Here is a 22,395-nt window from a genome sequence, read left to right on the forward strand (position 1 = left end):
TACTCTAAACACACGTTAAAAAATTTAGGGCTAAAGTGATACTCAGACTTTTGGTTGATGGATTCATAATTATGATTCAAAATTATTCTCAATTTACGTGTATTTTTTATAAGAAAAAATATTATAATAAATTACAAATTATAATTTGAATTATGACACGAATTCATCAACAATCCAAGGACGAATTGGGTCAATTATACTCTCTTGCAAAATCAGAATATGCCAAATTTGAAAAGGTGATGTTTCCTAAGTTCAAAAAAACCGCCATAAATGGCATGTATTTTTGCCTCTTCGATTCTTCTCAAATCTCACTAATTCAGCGTTTTCCGGCCATGGATTTTCTCCCCAATCTTCAAGGCCTCGAGGTAATCTTCCTTCCTTCTTCTCACTAGCCCTAATTCCAACTTCCTTTATCACAATTTTGTCTCTGATTAGATCTGAAGTTGTGTTTAATCTTGTTATTTGTGTTTGTTTGCCGAGAAATTGTGTGAAAAACGACGAATTTGAAGTGTTGAAGTCAAATTTCTGGTTCAATTACAGAATTGAACTTGCGCCATCGAAGTGGAAATTACGTATTCTAGTATTCGAAAACAGTTGTGCCCTGTTTTGTATGTCGGATCGGATAGGATTAGAAAGTCAGGATTGGCTAGGATTTGATTGAATGGGATTTTTTTTTAAAATCCTATCCTATGTTTGGTAACTCTTCGGATAAACGCTTGGAAAAGGTTTCTCGTATCTTTTCCAACTGGTTCTTTCTTGAGCGACCGAGGGAGTGAGTCGGCGACGGTGAGAGTGAGCCGGCGACGGAATCAGGTTTGGGGATCTTGAGCGACGGAGACCGGCCGTGAGAGGGTGTACGAGCGACGGAGATCCGGGGGCTGGGGTTCAAGAGAGAGAGTTGGTTTTTTGAACATCCAAACTCTTGTTCAAACTCAATCTTTTCCTCTCCTCTTTTTTACTTCTCAATTTCCTTCATTTTTTTTTTCTCACCCAAAAATTTGGGTTCCAAACACAGCCTAATCTTTGGATTTTTGACTATTAGATTCTGTTTATTTAATTTTAATTGCACTTACTCATGGCCCCAGTTTTCAGGTCGTAACATTATTGCTCTCAATGCGTTTGGTCATCCACTCATTTTTGCTTCTTTAATTTTCTTACGTGTCCAAAGACTAGAGTAGAGCATATTTGACAATGTGGAAGCTGAAGATTGCGGATGGAGGGAATCCATGGCTGCGCACTCTCAACAACCACGCGGGTAGGCAATTCTGGGAGTTCGACCCAAAGCTCGGAACCCCTGAGGAGCTGGCTGAGATTGAAAACGCTCAGCAAGCCTTCGCAGCCACTCGCTTTGAGAAGAAGCACAGCTCCGATTTGCTCATGCGTATTCAGGTTGATAGTCTCTGGATCACAAAAGTACTTTACACATCCTAATTGTTAACAATGTAAATATATTTTTTGTTGTTTAAACAAGAGATTGCTCAAGCAGTTCAAATATCTTTCCTTTTTTAATTATTGGTTAATGATATTCATGCTATCCAATTCTATAGCCTGATAGTCAACATGTTAACTTAGTCTATTTGTTTATCGATATCTAGCTTTCAAAGGAGAACCCATGTGATACAGTGTTGCCCCAAGTCAAAGTGAAAGATATAGAAGATGTTTCTGAAGAGATGGTAACTAACTCCTTGAAGAGGGCTTTAAATTTCTACTCAACAATCCAAGCCCATGATGGCCATTGGCCTGGGGACTATGGAGGTCCTATGTTTCTTTTGCCTGGCTTGGTACGTTATGTTGTGCAACTAGACACTGAATTGCCTCAATGGTCATAAACCAGTAGTTTTGACATCTAATTCTATTACTATTATTTAAAAAAAAAATCACATATTCTCTACCATTTTTTGTTTCTAAATTATCCCTTGCTTGTTTCAATGAATCAGATAATTACTTTGTCTATTACTGGGGCACTAAATGCAGTCTTATCAGCAGAGCACAAAAAAGAGATGTGTCGTTACCTTTACAATCACCAGGCAAGTTGAACTTTTTACTGTACTGACTTCAGAGTGTCACGATTTTGGTTGTTTATATAAAGGCTTCACCTCGTATTAATTTATGTGAAATTGCAGAACAAAGATGGTGGTTGGGGTTTGCACATTGAAGGGGCAAGCACTATGTTTGGTTCCGTTTTGAGCTATGTTACTTTGAGATTACTTGGTGAAGAAGCGAATGGTGGACAAGGGGCAATGGAGAGAGGACGCAAATGGATTCTGGACCATGGTGGTGCTACTGCAGTTACTTCCTGGGGGAAAATGTGGTTGACAGTTGAGAATCTAACCTTTTTGGCTTGAATATTTAGTTTAAACAATGTTCTTGATGTTTGGATGTGCTCTCGCGTTTTTCGTTTAGTTGTATCATATTGCTTACAATCATAGGTACTTGGTGTGTTTGAATGGTCTGGCAATAATCCCCTGCCTCCAGAAGTATGGCTTCTTCCGTACATCCTTCCAATTCATCCAGGTACTTTATCTTCTTATAACACATTCCAAATTATTTGCCCCAAGCGTGCTTGAAATTTCCCCTATTGTTGAGAGTATGTTCATTCTTTGCATAAAGTTTCTTAATTTTTTCTTTGAGAAAAATACCAGTACTCATGGTCATACTCACTGTAATAAATAATATGTAGCTTTAAAGAATAAACACATGATATGGTACAGTGTTCATTGTCATATCCAGTTTTGAAACTTCAATTAATAACAGTGGTGAAAGAACTATGTTATGCAATTTATTTTTATGAAATTGTTTTGGGTTGCATATTTCTTTTTTAATCTTTTCCCCTTGATTTATACACAACCTAGCATTCCATGAACCTTCACTGAGGATTTAGCTTCCATTTCTCATCTTATATTCCCCATTGTTAAATTTGGCATTACATGTTGTCGCTAACTTAAGTTGAAGTGTTCAGTAACAAATTTTCTTTTTCTTATTTGTGAAGTATTATTAGTAGTGTTGTTGTTGTTGATGTTGCTATTTTAATTTCTTTTAATCTCAACATCACTACCAAAAGAGAAAAACTTAATTTTCTGCGCATTCTATAGGAAGAATATGGTGTCATTGTCGTATGGTGTACTTACCGATGTGTTACTTATATGGGAAGAAGTTTGTTGGTTCAATAACACCAATGGTGTTGTCTTTGCGGAAGGAGCTTTTTACTGTTCCTTACAATGAAATAGATTGGAATAAGGCGCGAAATCTCTGTGAAAAGGTTAGATAGATATTGTGTTTCCTACTGAGCCCATTCTTCTAAATATGGATATATCTTCTATTCTCTAATATTTATATCTTATTGTTGTCTTCAACATTCTAGAGAAATTGGGAACATATTTGATTGAGTAATAGTTTTAGAAATAGAAAATAATAGTTTCATATGCATCTTGAAGTTCTGTTTGGTAATACCTTTGAATGTGATTGGAACCTCTCTTCAAAAAAAAAAAAAAAAAGGGGGATTGGAACCACAACAAACAGTATTCTCTTGCATACGTAATGGTAAGACTTGCAATGAGGTGGTCAGAAGTTGTATTTCAGGTTCTAAAGACCAGAAAGTTGTTTTTTTTTTTTTTTTTTTTTGATAAAAGACCAAAAAGTATTTAAGCCTTCCGTAAATTTCAAATTTGGTTCAAACTAGTTCTTGATTATTGATAGAAAAACTTCTTTGCTTGTACAGGAAGATTTGTATTACCCACACCCCGCTGTTCAAGATATCCTTTGGGCATTTCTTCATAAGGCTGTTGAACCAATTTTAACGCGTTGGCCAGGAAAAAAGTTGAGAGAAAAGTCTCTCTGCACAGTGATGGAGCATATACACTATGAAGATGAAAATACTCGTTATATTTGCATTGGGCCCGTGAATAAGGTATGTGATGTGTTTTAATAATATTCTTTATTCGGTTGAAACCTTACATTGTGTAAGCTTCAAAAAAGTTTACACAAAAAACTTCCTACTTGTTATTATTACTACTTATAAGACAAGATTATAAATGAAAGGAGAAGGATTCCAAAGATGACAAGATGTCATTAAAGTTACAAGCAAATACATCGATCTCTATTCAAATAATAATAATAATAAATGACAAGTCTTTGAAATCTTTAGTATTAAACATCCAAAAAGCAACCATCTTATCCCAAAAAAGATCGCGATTTCCCTTCTTATCTTCAAAAATCATGCCGTTTCTTTCTAATCTTGAAATTTTTAGGAACCTTCCTCTACTGTCAGTGTTTATTTCTACTAACAAAAGATAGGAAATTTCTCTAAACTTTTTGAGGCACTGTTCTTTTCACAGTTCGAATCACAATTCAACTTTTATGCTACAATGTTATCTCTCACAAAATTTGAATTTCAGCTCAAGTTTCCTCTCGAACCTGTGAAAAAAACAGTCTGAAAGAAGCTTTTGTACCTCCATAATCCAAAGTCTCCTTTATAACTTTTCACAACCAAGCCGCTCCACCAGTAATCTCTATCAAAATGCTTATAACTTGCCTGATATACTCTAGGATTCTTGACAATTAACTCAACTATCAAATAACATAACATGACAGAAATTTCTAGAGATAGAAATTCCTAGAGAGAGAGCTTCAAGCTTCCTACTTATTTCTGTTAGGAATTACAGTTTGGAGTCATGACTGACTTAACAGGTTTTAAATATGCTTTGCTGTTGGGTTGAAGATCCGAATTCAGAGGCTTTCAAGTTGCACCTTCCAAGAATCTATGATTTTCTATGGATTGCTGAAGATGGCATGAAAATGAAGGTCCAAATCGTTTCTTCGTTTTTTTTTTCCCTAAAGCTTCTTCTATTTAAGTTATTGAACACCTACTTTTATTAAACACGTTTTAGCTATAAACTAGCGAAGAACTTGATAGAAAGATTTTTCTTTGCTAGTAGCTGCTGGAGTAAATTCAAGTCATAACATGATTCCAGCATATCCTTTCTACTGATGTTAGTAGAACTTTACTTTTTTTTTTTTTTTTTGTTCTCACAGTTTCAAAGAAGTCAATACTTGTGTTGTTATGTTGGCCTCTCTTCGTGTTCATAATAGGATTAGAAGAATGTGAAGGAGTTCTGCCTCGAGGTCCTTATGGCTTTTTATTGTTATGAATCTAATTAGCTTAACGCACTATTCATTTTCTTGATTTTTGTACTTTCTTTATCCTTTTCTAACTGCTGCCTTTTTTAGGTGCATTTCATTTAAAATTAATGTTATGTAGAACTCATTTTGTTATTGCTTTGGAAGGTTTTGTTGATTATGTTTTGTGCTGATAGTCTATTTAGCACAGTAACTACTACGCCTAAATTGGACTCAAATGACTATTAAAATCTACTTAGAACAGTAAAAATTGGTGACATATTTGTTAACTTTTCTATACATAATGACTCTAATGCAGGGGTATAATGGAAGTCAGTTATGGGACACTGCTTTTGCCATTCAGGCAATTATTTCAACCAACCTTATCAAAGAATACAGCACAACTCTAAGAAAGGCGCATGAGTTCGTTAAAAACTCACAGGTCAATGCCGCTCTATGCGGTTTGAATTCAACTAGTGCTTCTCAGTGTTTGTCTAATTTGATGCCTTTCCCACCTTTCTCTAGTTGACTGGTTGTTATTTATTTTCTGATATAGGTTTTAGAAGATTGCCCAGGTGATCTTGGCTTTTGGTATCGTCACATTTCAAAGGGCGCTTGGCCTTTCTCTACTGCTGATCATGGGTGGCCCATCTCAGATTGTACAGCAGAAGGATTAAAAGTAATTGTAGACAACATTTAATGTGTTTTATTTATTAATTAATGGTTTCTAAATTTCGTGTCTTGCCTTCTCAGGCTACTCTCCTATTATCAAAAATTCCATCAGATATTGTTGGTGAACCATTAGAGGCAAATTGGCTGTATGATGCTGTCAATGTTTTGCTCTCACTACAGGTTGGTGGATTGAGATATTTCAATAATGAAACCAATTGTTTGCATTTCTTTGTGGACTCGTGATGCTCTCTCAAAAAGAGTTTGCTATTTACTTTGAAGATTTGCTGTACCACTCTCACATTATCTCCCTATTAATAGTTGTATTATGATTCTAATGTTTTACTATATATATATATATATATATATATTTGTGCTTCTTTGTTTTGGAATAATTATGTTGTAGAATGGAGATGGTGGCTTTGCATCATATGAACTCACAAGATCCTACCGTTGGTTGGAGGTATCCTCCTTCAAAAGTTTTTTCCCTTATTGTTTATTATATTGTTTAAGCGCCCAAAGTTCAATGCCTTTCTTCCCTTGATGTACGCTCTATAATACTCACCTTATATTGGTAGGATATTGTATTGAATATCTGCATGATGGTTCAGAATCATTCATCTGATCTGATGTTGCTCTTTTGTATGGAACTGTCTTTTCTTTTTGACTGCATGTCACCCAAACTACGTGAGACCAGAAGATGCCTTTCTGAACTCTTCGCCATATTGTGCTAGTTGCTGTGGATAGTAAATAAATGTTCATACTTCATAATATTAGAAAAAGAATTACTAGTAGGAAACGTCTCATTCAATAACATAATTTTGAGCATTCATGAGTCGTTCTAACTTCCATATTGAGAATCTTTATGATAATCCATTTTAAAATGTGGAAGTAAAACATATTTCATTTGAAAAAAAAATGTAATCTAAATAAACTTCTACATATTCTTTACGAAATTCAAAATTATTGAACTGACCCTAAATCAGAATCCCTTACTTTTGATGCACATGGCTCTATGTAACACACATGATGGTGCCGAGTGCATGGCTGGGATTGATACATTTGTAAGGTATAAATCTAGTTCAGTGGACTCACTTTCTTACTTGAACCAGTCGACCTGAGTGTCATTTTTAATGGGTATTGCTATTGATACTCTTTAGCATTAAAAAATAATAAAAATAAAAAAAAATAAAATTAATAATAAAAAAAATTAAACTTGAACTTGGTGAGGGGTGGCCATTAAAAAAAAATAAAAAAAATTAATAATAAAAAAAATTAAACTTGAACTTGGTGAGGGGTGGCCATAGTACAAAATAACTGAAGTAGAAGAACAATTAATGCATTAAACATTAGAAGCTCCTGACCATTAATGTAGGCTTCATAAGATGGCGTTTTTGGTGCGTTAAAAGTATACAATATGTTGTGTTGACTTACTCAGTCGTTTAGTTACTACATGGATCATGTAAGATAACTCTTTTTTAATAATTTCTTTTGCATTTCCAGTTGATCAACCCTGCCGAAACCTTTGGTGACATTGTCATTGATTATCCGTGAGAGTCCAAGCCTTTTCCTTTTTTTTTTTTTTTTAATTTTGTCTCTTTTATGTGTTTAGCTTCAACGTTTGTATCTAACTATGATATCTCTCCTTAGTTATGTTGAATGCACCTCAGCTGCTATACAAGCTTTGACAGTATTTAGAAATTTGTACCCTGAGCATCGACAAGAGGAAATAGAACGTTGTATCAAGAAAGCCATAATATTCATTGAAAAGGAACAAGCATCAGACGGTTCATGGTTTGTCCTATATTCATCAATTCTTAAGGTCCCTCTATTTTTTTTCTTGTTCTGTTATATTCCCCCAATATGTCAATTTTGTGCACTACTTGATGAATACATGCATGCTTGTTGAGTGAAACTTTTTTGTTCGCTTTTTCTTTACCTTCTGTTGACAGTTTTTTTTCCCCCCCTTGCTACTGAGTTGACAATTTGGTTGTTACTTTAATTTTTGGATTTGCTGAACAGGTATGGTTCTTGGGGTGTCTGTTTCACTTATGCTACATGGTTTGGGGTTAAAGGGCTAGTGGCTGCTGGAAAGAACTACAATAATGACTCTAGCATCCGTAAAGCTTGCAATTTTTTGCTATCGAAACAACTTGCATCTGGCGGCTGGGGAGAGAGCTACCTTTCATGCCAAAACAAGGTCAATTTTTTTAATATGTACATGTTTGTTCTTAAGTTTAAATGGCATACATGACAGGGTCAATAAGCTTAGTCTGATTGGGAGACGAATGGTTAGTTATCCAAATTTTTATTATTTCTTATCTTTTAATTTCTGTCAGACATTAATTTATTATACATATACTATTACAGAAGAAATGATTCTTTATACTAAGTCGAGCTTAAATGGGTTTCTTTGATGTTATTTTGTTTTCCTGCTCATAACCTCTTAGCTATTTTCCATATAGGTTTACTCTAATCTTGAGGGAAATAGGTCACATGTGGTCAACACTGGATGGGCTTTGATGGCACTTATTGATGCTCAACAGGTACGTAAAAGATTTCGATAAGTAACGTATATAAAATTTGATAGGCATCAACATTAATTGATATGAATCATTTCACATATTCTTATGTCGCTAAGAACAGTCATGCACCGATAAAAACATGGTAAAACAAGACGTTGCCTTGCCTTTACTTTGTGTATGCAGGCAGAGAGAGACCAAACGCCCTTGCATCGTGCAGCTAGGTGTCTCATAAATTCTCAAATGGAGAATGGAGATTTTCCTCAGCAGGTACTTTGTTACATGGGATAGTGTTTAAATTGAATGTTTGATCCGCATTCCGCAAAGAAATCATGTTTCAAACTCGGGCTCACAGTGTGGGTTTGGGGGATTTCCATATATCAATAAATAAATAAATGAATGACAAGCGTTTAATGGTTTTGATGGCAGGAAATCATGGGTGCATTTAATAAGAATTGTATGATAAGTAATGCTGCATACAGAAACATATTCCCTATTTGGGCATTGGGAGAGTACCGTCATCGGGTGTTGAAGCAGGTACGCCATAAGCTAAGCTACTACTCAACCTTTATTATTTAATCTTGAGGCTTATTATTCCTTCTATTATAATTCAAATTCTAGTTATTTCTTGATTCTCTCAAGATAAGCATTTACCTTCTTTTCTTTTTTGCCCACTAACCATTTTCGACCTTTTATGCTTAAATAGTTAGGAAAAATGTTGTTGATTTCAATTTTTGTAACAACTACTGTTTGTGACAGGGACAACACCAGTAGGTGCTGCAATAGGGCTTGGAGCTGCTGCATCTGAATGTATAATTCATTTGCTTAGGTGTTATTTGTTCAAAGGTCCAAATCAAAAAATTTGAACCAAAATTCTGATTTTTGTGAGAAAAAACACTATAGCAAATACCAATTCTTTAGAAGTCTAAAGGGTTTAATGTTTTATGGTAGAAGTGAAGAATAACTCAAAACAATATTGCATTTTGTTTTCTTCATTAAAGATATATATATATATATATATAGAGAGAGAGAGAGAGAGAGAGAGAGAGAGAAAAACTATAGAAGTTTCATTTTGAGGACGGGTTTGGGAATAATTTCTTTTTGGCATTGATCATATTAGCCATCTATATAATGCTACCTTAATTTTTTTTTTTATGCATTTATAGTTGGGAGTTTTTTTGTTGTTACATTTTATTATGCAAATCTACACATCTATATAAGTTTTAAAACGTACTGTTTAATGAACTGTATATCAATCAACCAAAACGAGCGTTTTGGTTTAAATGCTCGTTTTGGTTTTTTTTTTTTTTCTTTTGATGTTTTTTTCTTCTCGTCTTTTCTTTTTTCTTTTACTTTTTTCAGATATTATCCTATTTAAATATTTTTTTCAGTGGTGCCATAAAATTTGTTTATTTTTTTATTTTAGTCGTATTTTGACTATTTTTTATTTTTGTCTTGCCTTTTGCCTAAAAACATTTTTTTCTTCAATTTGACCCTTTTTTTTCACTGAAACTTTATTTTTGCCTTGAAATTTTACATTGTTTTCTGTCTTGATCGATTATGTCCTAAAACTTATTTATTTTTTTTTATTTTAGTCCTTTTTTACCTTTTTCTCTATTTTTATCTTGAGTTTTTTTCGTTTTGGTTCCTTTTGTCTTAAATTTTTTTTTTTCATTTTGGTTCTTTTTTACCTTTTTTTTTTTTTTAATTTTTGCTCTGAATCTTTTTTTTTTCAATTTGGTCCCTTTTTTTATAACTTATTTATTTCTTCATTTTAGTTCTTTTTTTTTTTAATTCCTTTTTGGCTTTTTGCACTAAAATTCTTTCTTTTTTTTTCCTATTGGGTTATTTTTTGAGATTTTATATTAAGATGTTATGTGCTTTTAACACGGTAATAAAAACTTAATACACGGATTGCTCTCCAATCCGCGTGGATGACACGTGGAGTTCAACTAATATATAAGCTATAACTCATAATTGAATTACAAAAGCATCAGGCGTCCGAACATACTTTATATTAAGTATTGGTTTTAGTTACAATCAAACGCGTCAAAACTGACGCAGGATTCTAACTAAGAGGGATAAATTGAGAAAAAGTTGAAACTAAGAGGTATGTTTAAGTAATTATCCTTAATTAATATTGTAACCATAGCATAAAAACAAGTTCATATATATATATATATATATGTGTATATAACAATTATTGAACGGAACATTGAGGTTCGAGAGAAAAGTAACATAATTTTTAGACAACTAAATTTTTTTAATTTTTTTTTTTTTTAACGTTGATGTTACGTTTAATAATTATTATGTTACATTTTCGTAATTAGTTCATATATAATGAATACAGGTCAAAGTCTTTCAAGTTCATATATATGTATATAACAATTATTGAACGTAACATCGACGTTTGAAAAAAGTAACATAATTTTTAGATGACTAAATTTTTTTAATTTTACTTTTCTCTAACGTTGATGTTACGTTAATAATTATTATGTTACATTTTTGTAACTAATCCATATATATATATATATATATATAGAATACAGGTCAAAGTCTTTGAAGTTCATATATATATATATATAATAATAATAATTATTATTATTAAACGTAACCTCGACGTTCGAGAAAAGTAACATAATTTTTAAATGACTAAATTTTTTTAATTTTACTTTTCTCCAACGTTAATGTTATGTTTAATAATTATTATGTTACATTTTCGTACTACAGATCAAAGTCTTTCTAGTGAGATAAAAAGTTCGTGTCTACTGTGTTTACAAGTAGTACTACTAGAAATTAGTGCAACTTATTCTTTGGGCTAGACATTTTTTTTTTTTTTTTGCTTCGTCTGAATTTGCCCACTTCCTATGCAATGGAGAGCTACATTTGCTCTAATTTCCAACTATCAATAATCAGGTGATCCATAGATTACTTGACTGAATCCGGATTGACATAATCAAGAAAAGAGAAATTAAAATGGATTAGTGGACGTTATCCATGTTCCGTACATAAATTTCACAACTAATTAATTTCATTTTGTAATTAGTACTTCTAAATGGAGACATCAAACGACCAAATTAAAGCATAAATATTAAAAAGGTGCTTCACTTTTTCGAAATGTCAATTAAATTCATTGGAATATATTGCCCGTTTAGTTCGCTGATTCGAGTTTTTAATTTGAGTTGACATGTGACTTTATGTGAGAGATTTTTACTGTAGTAAAAAAGTTAGATGCAACTGTTTCTGAGAGCTTTTTACTGTAGCAAAACTCGAATTTTAAATTCGAATCGGTAAAATGAATGAGTCTTAACTTTGTTGGACAACCGCTCTATACGTGACATAGGTGGATATTTATTTTACGAGAGATGTAGGTTATGCATGTGTGTGTGTATATATATATATATATATATATGCATACATTGTACATATAACGTTATGTGTCGTCAACCCAAGTATTCAACAAGTGGATGAACTCTCAAAAGAAAATTAATTACAAATATTTGAAAGCATTAAGATGTCGCATTATTTGATCTAAAAAGCAAGGGTGAAGATAGGAGCCAATGATGTACTCTTGGAAATTATCAAGCACCAAAAATAAATAAAGAAATAAGTGAGGAGTTAGAGAATTAGCAAGCACAAGAAGACTCTTTTCTTGTGCTCAAAGTCAAGATCCTTTCTTTTACTTTTCGTCACCGGCAAGAAAGGAAAAGCAACAAATTGAAAATGTTGGAGTTTTGGCTGTTGGCAAATGGCAATACATTTTAAAACAGATTGTTGAGCAATGGATTAGGATCCTGGGGCAGATTATAGATGATTTGTCAACTAAAACTATAGGTACTATTCTAATCTCATTGAATCGTTACTCAAGCTAAAATTAATAAAAAAAAAAAAATTAGACCGACAACGATTCGCACTGAAACTCAAGCGCAAATACAAAGATGGGAAAAATAAAGGATTCTGTCATTTTTGTCACTACAGATAGAATCCAACTTTGGTGGGAGTTTAAAGGCTAACGATGACGATTACGATGAGGAGTTCTTCCAACGATGACAACTATTGAATCCCAAATTAAGCAAAAAGTAAAATAAACCAGAGTAACATTGAATTGTCAATGAATTGTTAAAATATATCTAGTTTCAATTCATTTGCATTTTCAATATTGATCGTGTCCAATTTTTGTGGGATTTCAAGGCTAATAATGATGACAATTACAATGACAAGCTAGGAAAAAGGGCATCTGGGACGTACATAAAATGTTCTTCAAAGCATTCACATTATGAATAAAATATTAATTATCTGAGTTAAATCCCAGAAAAGGAATATAAAAATTTTATTTTATAAAAAACCTATGCTTAATAGACGAATAGGAGATATTTATAGAAATTATCTTCTCGATGGACGTTTCCTTTTGTTCGTTTTTGAAAATAAACACTCATGGACGTTTTCTGATAACTTCTTGTCTATAAATTAAGCATCCTACAATTTAGCTAGCTATCTTCAAACAAACCTCAACACATTCTCAGTCGGTTCCTTAAATTGATACGCCATGTTAATTATGATCACGTTTCCCAAGGAGAAACATGCTCATGACCTTCTGCATCTTGTCCAAATCCTTATTTTGCTTTCTCTCACTGCTGCTTTAGCTAGTGTGTTACGGCTCCGCCGGAACGCGAAAAAAGCTCTTGTCATCGACCCGCCGCTGCCTCCCGGCCCCCGCGGCTTGCCACTGGTGGGATACCTTCCTTTCCTGAGTCCATACCTATACGAGGACTTCTCCAAGTTGGCAACCGTGTATGGCCCAATTTTCAAGTTCTGGATGGGAAACAAGCTAGGCGTGGTGGTCACTTCGGCGCCGCTGGTTAAAGAAGTGGTCCGCGACCAAGATGTAGTGTTCGCCAACCGCGGCTTTAGTACCTGTGGATATGTCGCCACTCACGGTGGCCACGATATCGCATTTGCACCGTACGGACCAGAATGGAAGAAGCTTCGTAAGATCTTTGTTCGGGAGATGTCAAATAACACAGTCCTAGCCGGTAATCTGAGCAGCCTGAGAAGAGAAGAAGTGAAGAAATCCATTAGGCAAATCTACAAGGACATGATTGACACCCCAGTTGATATCAGAAGCTTGGCGTTCCAAATGGCCATAAACTCCGTTATTAGCATGACGATCAGTGCGTCGGAGGGGGATAATGCCATCATCAATGTTGTCGAGTTTCAAAAGGCAGTGGAGGAGTTACTTGCACTAATTGGGAAACTGAACGTCTCGGACGTTTTACCTGCGATTGCGCGGTTTGATATACAGGGAATCGAAAAAGACACTAGGAAGATTACTCTAGCGATCGAAGCGATCTTCGATTACGCCATAGCAAAACGGAACGAGAATGCGAAAAATCATGAGGCCAAGGAAATTATGAGGAAGGACTTTCTACAAGTCCTTTTGGAGCTTCATCATGAGCATGAAGATCATACTAGTGAAACGTCTATTAGTATGCCAGAAATCAAAGCCTTGCTCATGGTATAAGAACTATATAATATATCCTTGCTTAAATTATTGCAGTTACTACGTAATTATTATGTCAAATCTCATCATTTTTACGTGAAAAATATAGTATGAGAATGCAGATCAGACGTTGAATGCTTATGATCATTTTCAAATTTCTCTGATTATCATTTAGGACGCTTTGTTGGGCGCCACGGACACAACGACAACAGTGGTGGAGTGGACAATGACAGAGATTCTCAAGCATCCCGAGATAATGAGTAAAGTTCAGGAAGAGTTGACACAAATTGTGGGGTTGAACAACAACGTTGAAGAGGTTCATTTGTCCAAACTTAACTATTTGAATGCTGTCGTCAAGGAAACGTTTCGATTACACCCACCATTGCCCCTTCTAGTACCCCGTTGTCCGAGCCAATCGGCAATCGTCGGCGGTTATCTTATACCCAAAGGTTGTACAGTTTTCCTGAACGTTTGGGCTATCCAAAGAGACCCAAGCGTCTGGGAAAACCCTCTGGAGTTTCAACCTGAGAGGTTCCTCATGACCAATGCTGAACACCAATTGAATCATAACTTCTCGGGCAACAATTTCAGCTATTTTCCGTTCGGAGCTGGGAGAAGAATATGCGCAGGGGTCTCCCTAGGCGAGAAAATGTTGATGCTTATGTTGGCTTCTATGTTACATTCCTTCGAGTGGAAATTGCCTCTTGGAGCAAACCTTGATTTATCAAACAAGAGTGGGATGATTATTAAGAAAAAGGAACCTCTGCTGTCTATTCCTACACCCAGACTGTCTCACTCACTACTCCACATTTGAAAAATCAAACCAAGCCCTACTATATCCCTAATTGGTTTTTTGTTTCTACCGTACCAGCATTGTAAGAATGGTGTAATGTGATTGTCTACAGCCAAAAACTAATAAAAAAAGACAGTAGTCAGTGGCAAGAACCAGAGTTCTATTTCAGCAGAGAAATATATTATGGTCCGTTTATTTCACCGATTTGAGTTTAGAATTCGAGTTTTGTTACAGTAAAAAGCTCTCACAAACAGCCACATCTAACTTTTTTGTTACAATAAAAAGCTCTCCCATAAAGTTACATCTCAACTCGAATTAAAAACTCGAATCGACGAACTAAACGGGTTATATATTTTCACCTTGAATTAATAAAAAAAAAATGTGAAATTCAGCGGAAGCATATATTAAGAAAAATGTATTTTAACATAATAAAACGAGAAAATCACAAATTTTTAAAAACTATTTTAAAAAAAAAAAAAAAAAAAAAAAAAAAACTCAAGGGGGTGGCTCATCTCCGAGTGACTCCGCCACTCACACTAGTAGTGTATGGATCATTCCCAAGTAATTTAGCAATTGTTATCAACTTATCATCAATGTTGATACAAGTAGTACTTGCGGAATCAAATGGTGACTACTTGTATGTGAGCAAAAAAGTTTAAAATCTAATGATTAATCTTTTTTTTTTTTTTTTTACTCTGTCTATATGATAGATATTTGATTTTTTTTTTCATACTTAGTTCTCTGAAGTAGTGAGTTTGTGTGATTGATGTGTACGGATTTATGTAGATTATCGATGAGAGAGCATGAAATAATTTTCAATTTTGAAAGTGCATTGAATAGGGACGTGATAACATCATTAGGGGCATCTTCTAGACGAGCAAAAAAGAAAAATTGCAAAAAAACAAATAAATAAATAAATAATAGTGGCAACAATATGAAATACACACGTAAGAAAGGGAAAGGCCAACCTTATCCAAAAACGAGAGATTGAGAGGGAAAAAAAATCCACAAGAGAGGCTCAAAATTGTATGTAGCCAAAACAAAGGGTGTCTGTGGCAAACGGTATGGGGAGAGATGAGTGCCTCTGTTTCGTCCTCTGCTCTCGTCGCCACTGGCACTACGGCCGCCGCCACCGCCGCCACCGGACTTAGTCGGAGAAGCTGCCGGAGCAAATGCGTTTTCACTTCCAAACCTTTCACTTTGCCCTCCCATTCCAACCACGCTTTTTCGATCCGAGGTTAAATATTTCCTCTCCTCTCCTCTGTTTCTTTTGTTTCCTTTCCCTTTTTATCTAAATTTGTTTCTGAGAAAATATGGTAATGAGAAGGAAAAAAAAAAAAAAAGAACTCACATTTGTTAAATGGATCATACCATGTTAAACACTGATATTTTCTCAGCCTTAAAAACTAAAGAAAACCGCCCTTGTACTTAAATAGCAATTTTTAAGTAAAATAAAAAATAAAAATTGCACAGCATAGCTGCAGAAATGAGTTCTTAGATTATGTGTTTAATACCCATTTTGGTTGATGAAAAGATGATGATTATAGATTTTCATACCATTGTCGTGCCTATAAATTTGTTTATTTTCATTAAAGATTGGCCATTGTCTCAACAACACCTGTTCCGAAATAAATTTGAGATCTTAACATTAATTCTGTGTTGGTTTACGTTCAACTGAGAATAAACATGAACAAATTGCTCCATTTTATTATTATCATTGTTAATGTTTTGTTACTATGTTGCAGTTACAAATGATTCTAGTAGGACAGAAGTGACAAGTGAGAGATCAGAAGCTGATAAGATAGTAGATGGAATGGAGTTTGGGGACTTGTGCAATGAGTTTGAGTGTATAAGTAGTCCGTTGGTGGAATCAACGGCCAGACAACTTGTTCGTGATATCCTAGAACTTAGAGAAGGCAACCGTGCCCTTGGTACTTTTGCCATTTCCGTTAGATACAAGGTCAGTCAGTCAGTTTATTATTAGGCTTAATCTCACTGGCGCCTCATGTACTTTGGAGTCATTATCAATTTACCTCATAAATAATAAAACTCTTCTTTTATAAATTTTGAATTAGTCTCATTTAAGCCATTTTATAAGAATTTATGTTAAATTCAGACATTAAAAAAGTAGTTAAGTGTGGTCATGTGATTTATAAATAGATATTCAAACAAAAAGACTACGTGACTGCATTGCTCCGTTTCTTCTATCTGTTTTTAACAGAAATTTCAACAGAAGGGATTAAGTGAGAACAATTCAAAACTCAGGGAGTAAAGTGAAAGTTTTAAAATTCGAAGGGCGAACTGGAAATGACTCCAAAGTTCAGGGACACCAGTGATCTTTATTATCATGTAACTTTGTGCAGATAAAATATGCACGAATACAGAAAAAACGGTCTTTCAAACTATTTGGATAAATCTTTCAATTGTCTAACGTTCAGTTAATATCAAAAAGTTGGAATAATAGTTAAGAACTCATATTATTCTTTTATAAATTTGTTATAGAAGTTAACTTAGGGGAACTGAATTGTGAACATTATCACAATGCTGGCTAAACCTTTTCTAAAACAGATTACTGGCTGAACTTTTCTTTTCCTGCAGTTTTAGCCCATGACTATTTTAGATTAATTTAACTAAGGACCAATATATGCTCAATCCTAACATCTTTTCTTTTGCTAATGCTTATTTTTCATGTATAGTTTCTGAATAATTTGATAGTACGTTATCATTCAAAATGCAGGATCCAGTTAGAAGTTTTACAGGCCGTGAAAAATACAAGAGACCTTTATGGGTAACCAATGCACTAGACAAACCCTCTGTGGTGAGAGAGACATCTATGCTTTTGTAGATTTGCTTTATTTTTTTTCCTAATAAATTATGATTATGGTATTATTTTTTATCATTTTTCTTTCTTTTATGTTCTAGAGTGTGCAAGAAATGGTTATGTTATCAACCAGTGAGCTAATTATCAAGTGGACGATCAGAGGAAAGCCAAAGTCTTTCATTGCTGGTATTGGAGGAGATTTGGTGATGAGGATCAACTCAAAGTTTATTCTAAACCAGATTAGTGGCCAAGTGATTGAGCATGAAGAGTCATGGGATTTATCATCTTCATCATTCATTGCTCAGGCATATTTCTGGACATCCCGTCGACTTTTTGCCGCGTCTGAGGGCACGAAAGACTTGGCCGATCTTGTGAAAAATCTGTCCAGCAGTTTCCCAAAAGAAAAGCAAAACACGGATATTTATCCAGACCCGTTGGGTGATCCAACAAAGGTTAGTTCCTCTTTCTTTTTTTTCCTTTTTTTTTTTTTTTTTGGCTAATTTGAAACCAAAATTCTTGTTTGTGGAAATTTATTGGCATTTTGTTTTTTTTCATTCATTCAGTTCTTTCAGAGGGACGACAGCTTTCAAAGAGATGCATACCAGATTGCACTCCTTCTGGCAGTTCTGTATTTCGTTGTACAGTTTTTGAGGACAACCTTGTAAAGCCTGTCTCGCCTATACTTGTATTCATATGTGTAATTACCCATCTTGTACATGGCAGTATCAATTAAATTTAAGTTTGTTTTGTGAACAAAAATCGTTTTATGTCTTATTTAAATTGTATTTCAATTTGTATTTACCATTTTTATCCAAAATAGTTTAGTAAGAACAATAAATTAGGTAATAATGGTGTTATCTCTAAAAGGAGAGAGAGAGGGTAAAATAATGTACCACCAAGCAAATTTATTCATTAAAAGAAAAAAAAGGACTTAAAACCCGTTTATCCCAAAAAACTGAAAAAAAAAAAAAAAAAAAAAAGGAGGGAAAATAATGTACCACCAAAGCACACATTTCTATTGAATAAATTATGGTACAACAAAGATTGTGAATGTTCTTTTGTTACTTTGTTCAAATGGTCTAACAAATAAAATTGTGCAGCATGGCAATCAGTAACAAAAAGAATGTCAGCATTCCTCCAGTTATCACCTTGGAAGCTGACGAGAGATTGTGGGAACCTACAGAGTACACTGCTCCTGAATTTTCATCCTTCACTTTAATGCTTGTCGAACCTATTTAATAAAAAAAAAAATTAAAAAAATTGAGAATGTCTCCACAGCTATCTATTTTTCACATCTTCAACATCAGGATTCAAAGGACTAAGGCCAAAAGGACAAGCCAGTGACTAACTACAATCAAAGAAAAGAAGAACGCAGAATACATTCAGAGATACTCACAGTTATATTCTGTCCACCCAATAGATTGATTTTCAAGATCATATAAAACTAGCTTATTTGAAAGCACCATATCTGCATTTGTAAACAGTCAGAAACGTAAATATATGGGAATTACACACAGACCAATAATTAGTAATTTTAGGTTCTGTATTAAAGAATTCCAACCAATCAGATTATCTATTCATCAAGCTCAAGCTATGATATAATGCCTTAAACAATCCTAATATGTCGGTGTCTATTGATTGTTTAGAACGAGTAGTACTATACTTTACCTCCTAAAAGAATCATTTCCTTTCCGTCCTTGGATTGCAACCCACTGTTCTGCCAACCAATGCACCAAACATCCTCCTATAGAATGCGGTGAAAAATGTTTATTAGCAAAGAATCCCTTGAGGAAGGTGATTGTATTTTGTAAGGGGGTTTAGGGATTGACATGGCGTCTTTGAATAACATAGATTTGTGAAAAAATTACTTACACGAATCTGGAACAAATATTCATGAGGATAAACTGTCAAAGTAAGAGACTTGTCAAAACGGAATTTAACAATTGGAAATCCATCGTCAACACTGCAAGGGCAGATTACAACAACAAATAAGGTGGTTACTTGCAGCTCAAGAGATAAACATCACTCATATTGAAGAAACTTTATAGAAAAATTAACTTCTTAAATGGCATCAAAATGCTAAAATAAAGATACTACATGGTAATAGTTGCCATTAGGTCCTTACTTTCCAGTAAATTGAAAACAGGAAAACTGATCTTCAACAGTATGTAATTTCAATCCAGGCTGCTGAGACATAACCTGATAATATTTAGAAAAAAAAAATGTATTAAGTATATGTAAATCAAACTCAAAAAATAAAAGTAAAAGATAAAAAATATTCAAACGTATAGTGGTTCAACAACATCGGTGTACCTTACTCATCAAGGAATCATAAACCACCTCTGGAAGATAAGCCAAGGTTGTACCACTGTCAATAATAGTTCCTTTCCCATCTGCCGTGTCGAATGTATCTGTGGGAAGGTCGAGAACATCACCACCCACCGTAATTTCCTTCATATTAACATTGTAGTGCGCCCTAAGATAGTTAATGGAAGTAAAATTATGACAACATTCATATCTTAAGACTTAGCCTGGTTGAGAAAAGAAGAGCATGTTGATAAGCAAAAACTTCTTAGATAAGCATACAGATCATAAAACTTGACTTGTAACAGTAATGTTCATATGTTGCTACATGACTCTTGGAAGGTTCCTCTAAATCGCAATATAAAGATGAATTACACAGCCAGGGAAAAACAATGCAAGTTATACAACGAAAAGTCTCAGAAATATAACATCACTCACTGATTAGGCACCAATGGAGTCTTATTCACCCGTGGCTGCACCACTTCCCCAATGGCAAAGATTCCACCACCACTTATAGTGTCCAAACAGTGTGCGAATTCCTTTTTCACCTTTCCAGCTAAAGCAAGCTGTGAAAGCACCGACGAATTTGCCTGTCCAAAACCAAGTATTCCATCAAGGGCTTCAGAAGATGTACCTAGCTCCCCAGATTGTTTAGCTCCACACCTACTCCAGAAGAGGCAGTTAAGTATATACGCATGAAGACCCTAATATCTTCAGGAGAACTGTAACAACCACAGTAAAGAGCAATACTAGAAACGAAACTCACCCGAATATTACACTCCCGTTTGTTGTTGCCGTTTGACGGTTTCCAGTCACTTTGTTGAAGTGTAAAGCATCCTTCACAAAGTATCCGGCAGTTGAGCTTCCATCTCCATAAACAACATTATATTGGCACAGCAACTCTGGCCTGCAACCAGGAAGTTGACCATCGTATGTGGAAGTGCAAAAATCTTGATCACAATTAACGTATTTTGAAGTTGTGGAGCTCTTTGGATCATATAATGTGAGATCTATCTGTTGTATAAATTCAAAATAATAAACGTCTTTTCTACGAAGCATCAACATAATCCGGCAAACATGATAAGACTCGCAGCACTCCAAAACATATGAAAATGCAAGTAATATTCCGCAATGACACGGAATAAAAATGGAAAAACCATGATCCATCCAGTAAAGGAAACAGTAAGAATAGAGAGACGTACACCAAGATTGCTTTTCTTCGGACACTTCTCGCAGCCAATACAGTTCACCCATAAAATGTCACTGCCTGTATCAACTTGCACATAATAATTTGTTGAAGGAGACCCAATCCCAATTCTCGCATAGTACAGCCTAAACCAACCAACAAAATTAGCAGCAGCCAAATTGGAACAGAAATGATTGCACTTGACAAATTTTTACTATTTGAGTTTCATCACACAGAACATAATTTAAAATTTCACTCTTCATAGGCCGAATAGGTAACAATATAAGATTCTCTATGCCATTTTATCCTTATATATACACATACCAATAAAGTAATCACAATAAACCAACAACTCTCGGAAGAAATAGTAATTCAACCGAAATTTGTGTTATGGATCTAATTGACTTGAGTCAACCAAGTACCTGACATGAAAACCTAAAATAACCAAACATATGAATTTTGCTAATTATTGCATCCAACCTTTAAAAGAATCAAAAATAACAAAAAGCTCCTGCAATCTACGTGGAATTGATACCTCAAGACCAAATCCTGTAAATTATTCACAATTCTCAATACAAAATTGAGTCTTAAAAGCAAGTCAACCCAGCATCTATAACCTAAACAGAGAAATCTAAAATCATTATTGCTCGTAATGGTGGTAGCCAATAATTCATTGAAAAATATTACAAAGAAGAAAAATAAAAATTGTCCTCCAAAATTTGATTAAATAAATAAATAAGAAAAAACATACCCGGTTTCAGAGGGGAGGCCATTGCCGCCCAATTCCAGATCCACGGCGGAGAGAATTCTCCGGTGACGGCGGACATCGTGGTCCTTCAATGCGCTCAAAGAACGCTCTTTGCCCTTGAATTTATGCTCAACTGGGAAAACAAAGTTCGCCGAGGCACTCGAAAACAGAGCGAAGAACAACAAACCGCCGAGCAAAATCAATGTCATTCGAAGATCCATTAACGGGCCAAAAAAAAAACAATCTTCTGTATATTGTGGAAATATATTTGGCAAAGATCCAATATTGACTTGAATCCGAAAATCTCTTGTATTTTCAGCTGAAAAAAAAAACAACTTTTTTTGGGTGGTTTAAGGAGGTGGGTTTTGCTGGGAATTCGGTCCAGTTGAATGGGGAAAGAAAAGCACAAATATATATATTGTGTGTGTGTGTGTGGGTATATATAAGCGATATGTATATTCTGCGAGAAGGAAAGAAAGGACATGAAGAAGACGCCAAGGAAAGAGAGAGAAAGGGAAAGAAAGAGATAGGAAGAGCTTGCGCGTTTTCAATGGCAAAGGTCACGTCTTCTTGTGCAATATGTTCGCAAAATAGAAAACAACGTCCACATTGTTTCCTTCTCTCCACTCTCTTCTTTTTCTTTTGTTTTTCTTGTTTTCTTCCGATTTTTTTTTTTTTTTTTTTTTTTGTGTTTGAATTGAAAAAAAAATAAATTACATAGTTTTTTTTTTTGAACT

At 34.5% G+C, this 22,395-nt stretch overlaps 4 protein-coding genes across 5 annotated transcripts; 3 read left to right on the plus strand and 1 right to left on the minus strand.

The window, feature by feature from the left end:
* Positions 1-242: 242 nt before the first annotated feature.
* LOC21398257 (cycloartenol synthase 2) lies at positions 243-9,422 on the plus strand. Of its 2 annotated transcripts, none has more exons than XM_024175214.1 (20): positions 243-365; positions 1,169-1,413; positions 1,596-1,781; positions 1,938-2,027; positions 2,124-2,318; positions 2,430-2,514; positions 3,093-3,259; positions 3,719-3,907; positions 4,687-4,800; positions 5,435-5,557; positions 5,672-5,794; positions 5,869-5,967; positions 6,191-6,247; positions 7,288-7,334; positions 7,435-7,578; positions 7,807-7,984; positions 8,250-8,330; positions 8,493-8,576; positions 8,736-8,843; positions 9,066-9,422. In XM_024175214.1, the coding sequence occupies exons 2-20, from the start codon at positions 1,192-1,194 to the stop codon at positions 9,078-9,080; spliced, it is 2,307 nt and encodes a 768-aa protein (XP_024030982.1). In that variant the 5' UTR covers positions 243-365; positions 1,169-1,191; the 3' UTR covers positions 9,081-9,422. The 2 variants fall into 2 exon arrangements, with proteins under 2 accessions (XP_024030982.1, XP_024030983.1); XM_024175215.1 differs by having other exon boundaries at positions 1,169-1,389.
* A 3,430-nt stretch (positions 9,423-12,852) lies between these two features.
* On the plus strand, positions 12,853-14,620 carry LOC21398258 (cytochrome P450 93A3). Its single transcript, XM_010112790.1, has 2 exons — positions 12,853-13,821; positions 13,982-14,620. The coding sequence occupies exons 1-2, from the start codon at positions 12,853-12,855 to the stop codon at positions 14,618-14,620; spliced, it is 1,608 nt and encodes a 535-aa protein (XP_010111092.1).
* A 941-nt stretch (positions 14,621-15,561) lies between these two features.
* LOC21398259 lies at positions 15,562-18,217 on the plus strand. The gene is made up of 5 exons (XM_010112791.2): positions 15,562-15,836; positions 16,345-16,559; positions 17,337-17,417; positions 17,522-17,872; positions 17,984-18,217. Exons 1-5 carry the CDS (start codon positions 15,674-15,676, stop codon positions 18,083-18,085), a joined length of 912 nt encoding a protein of 303 aa, XP_010111093.1. The 5' UTR covers positions 15,562-15,673; the 3' UTR covers positions 18,086-18,217.
* Positions 18,218-18,415: 198 nt separating this feature from the next.
* LOC21398260 (aspartic proteinase-like protein 2) lies at positions 18,416-22,274 on the minus strand. Its single transcript, XM_024175212.1, has 10 exons — positions 21,662-22,274; positions 20,927-21,056; positions 20,491-20,738; positions 20,163-20,387; positions 19,734-19,896; positions 19,546-19,619; positions 19,293-19,383; positions 19,089-19,164; positions 18,817-18,888; positions 18,416-18,651 (listed from the first exon to the last, which is right to left on the minus strand). The coding sequence occupies exons 1-10, from the start codon at positions 21,877-21,879 to the stop codon at positions 18,500-18,502; spliced, it is 1,449 nt and encodes a 482-aa protein (XP_024030980.1). The 5' UTR covers positions 21,880-22,274; the 3' UTR covers positions 18,416-18,499.
* Between the last annotated feature and the right edge of the window lie 121 nt (positions 22,275-22,395).

Source organism: Morus notabilis, unplaced genomic scaffold (genome assembly GCF_000414095.1).
Source record: "Morus notabilis unplaced genomic scaffold, ASM41409v2 Scaffold120, whole genome shotgun sequence".
In the NCBI taxonomy this organism is placed as follows: domain Eukaryota; kingdom Viridiplantae; phylum Streptophyta; class Magnoliopsida; order Rosales; family Moraceae; genus Morus; species Morus notabilis.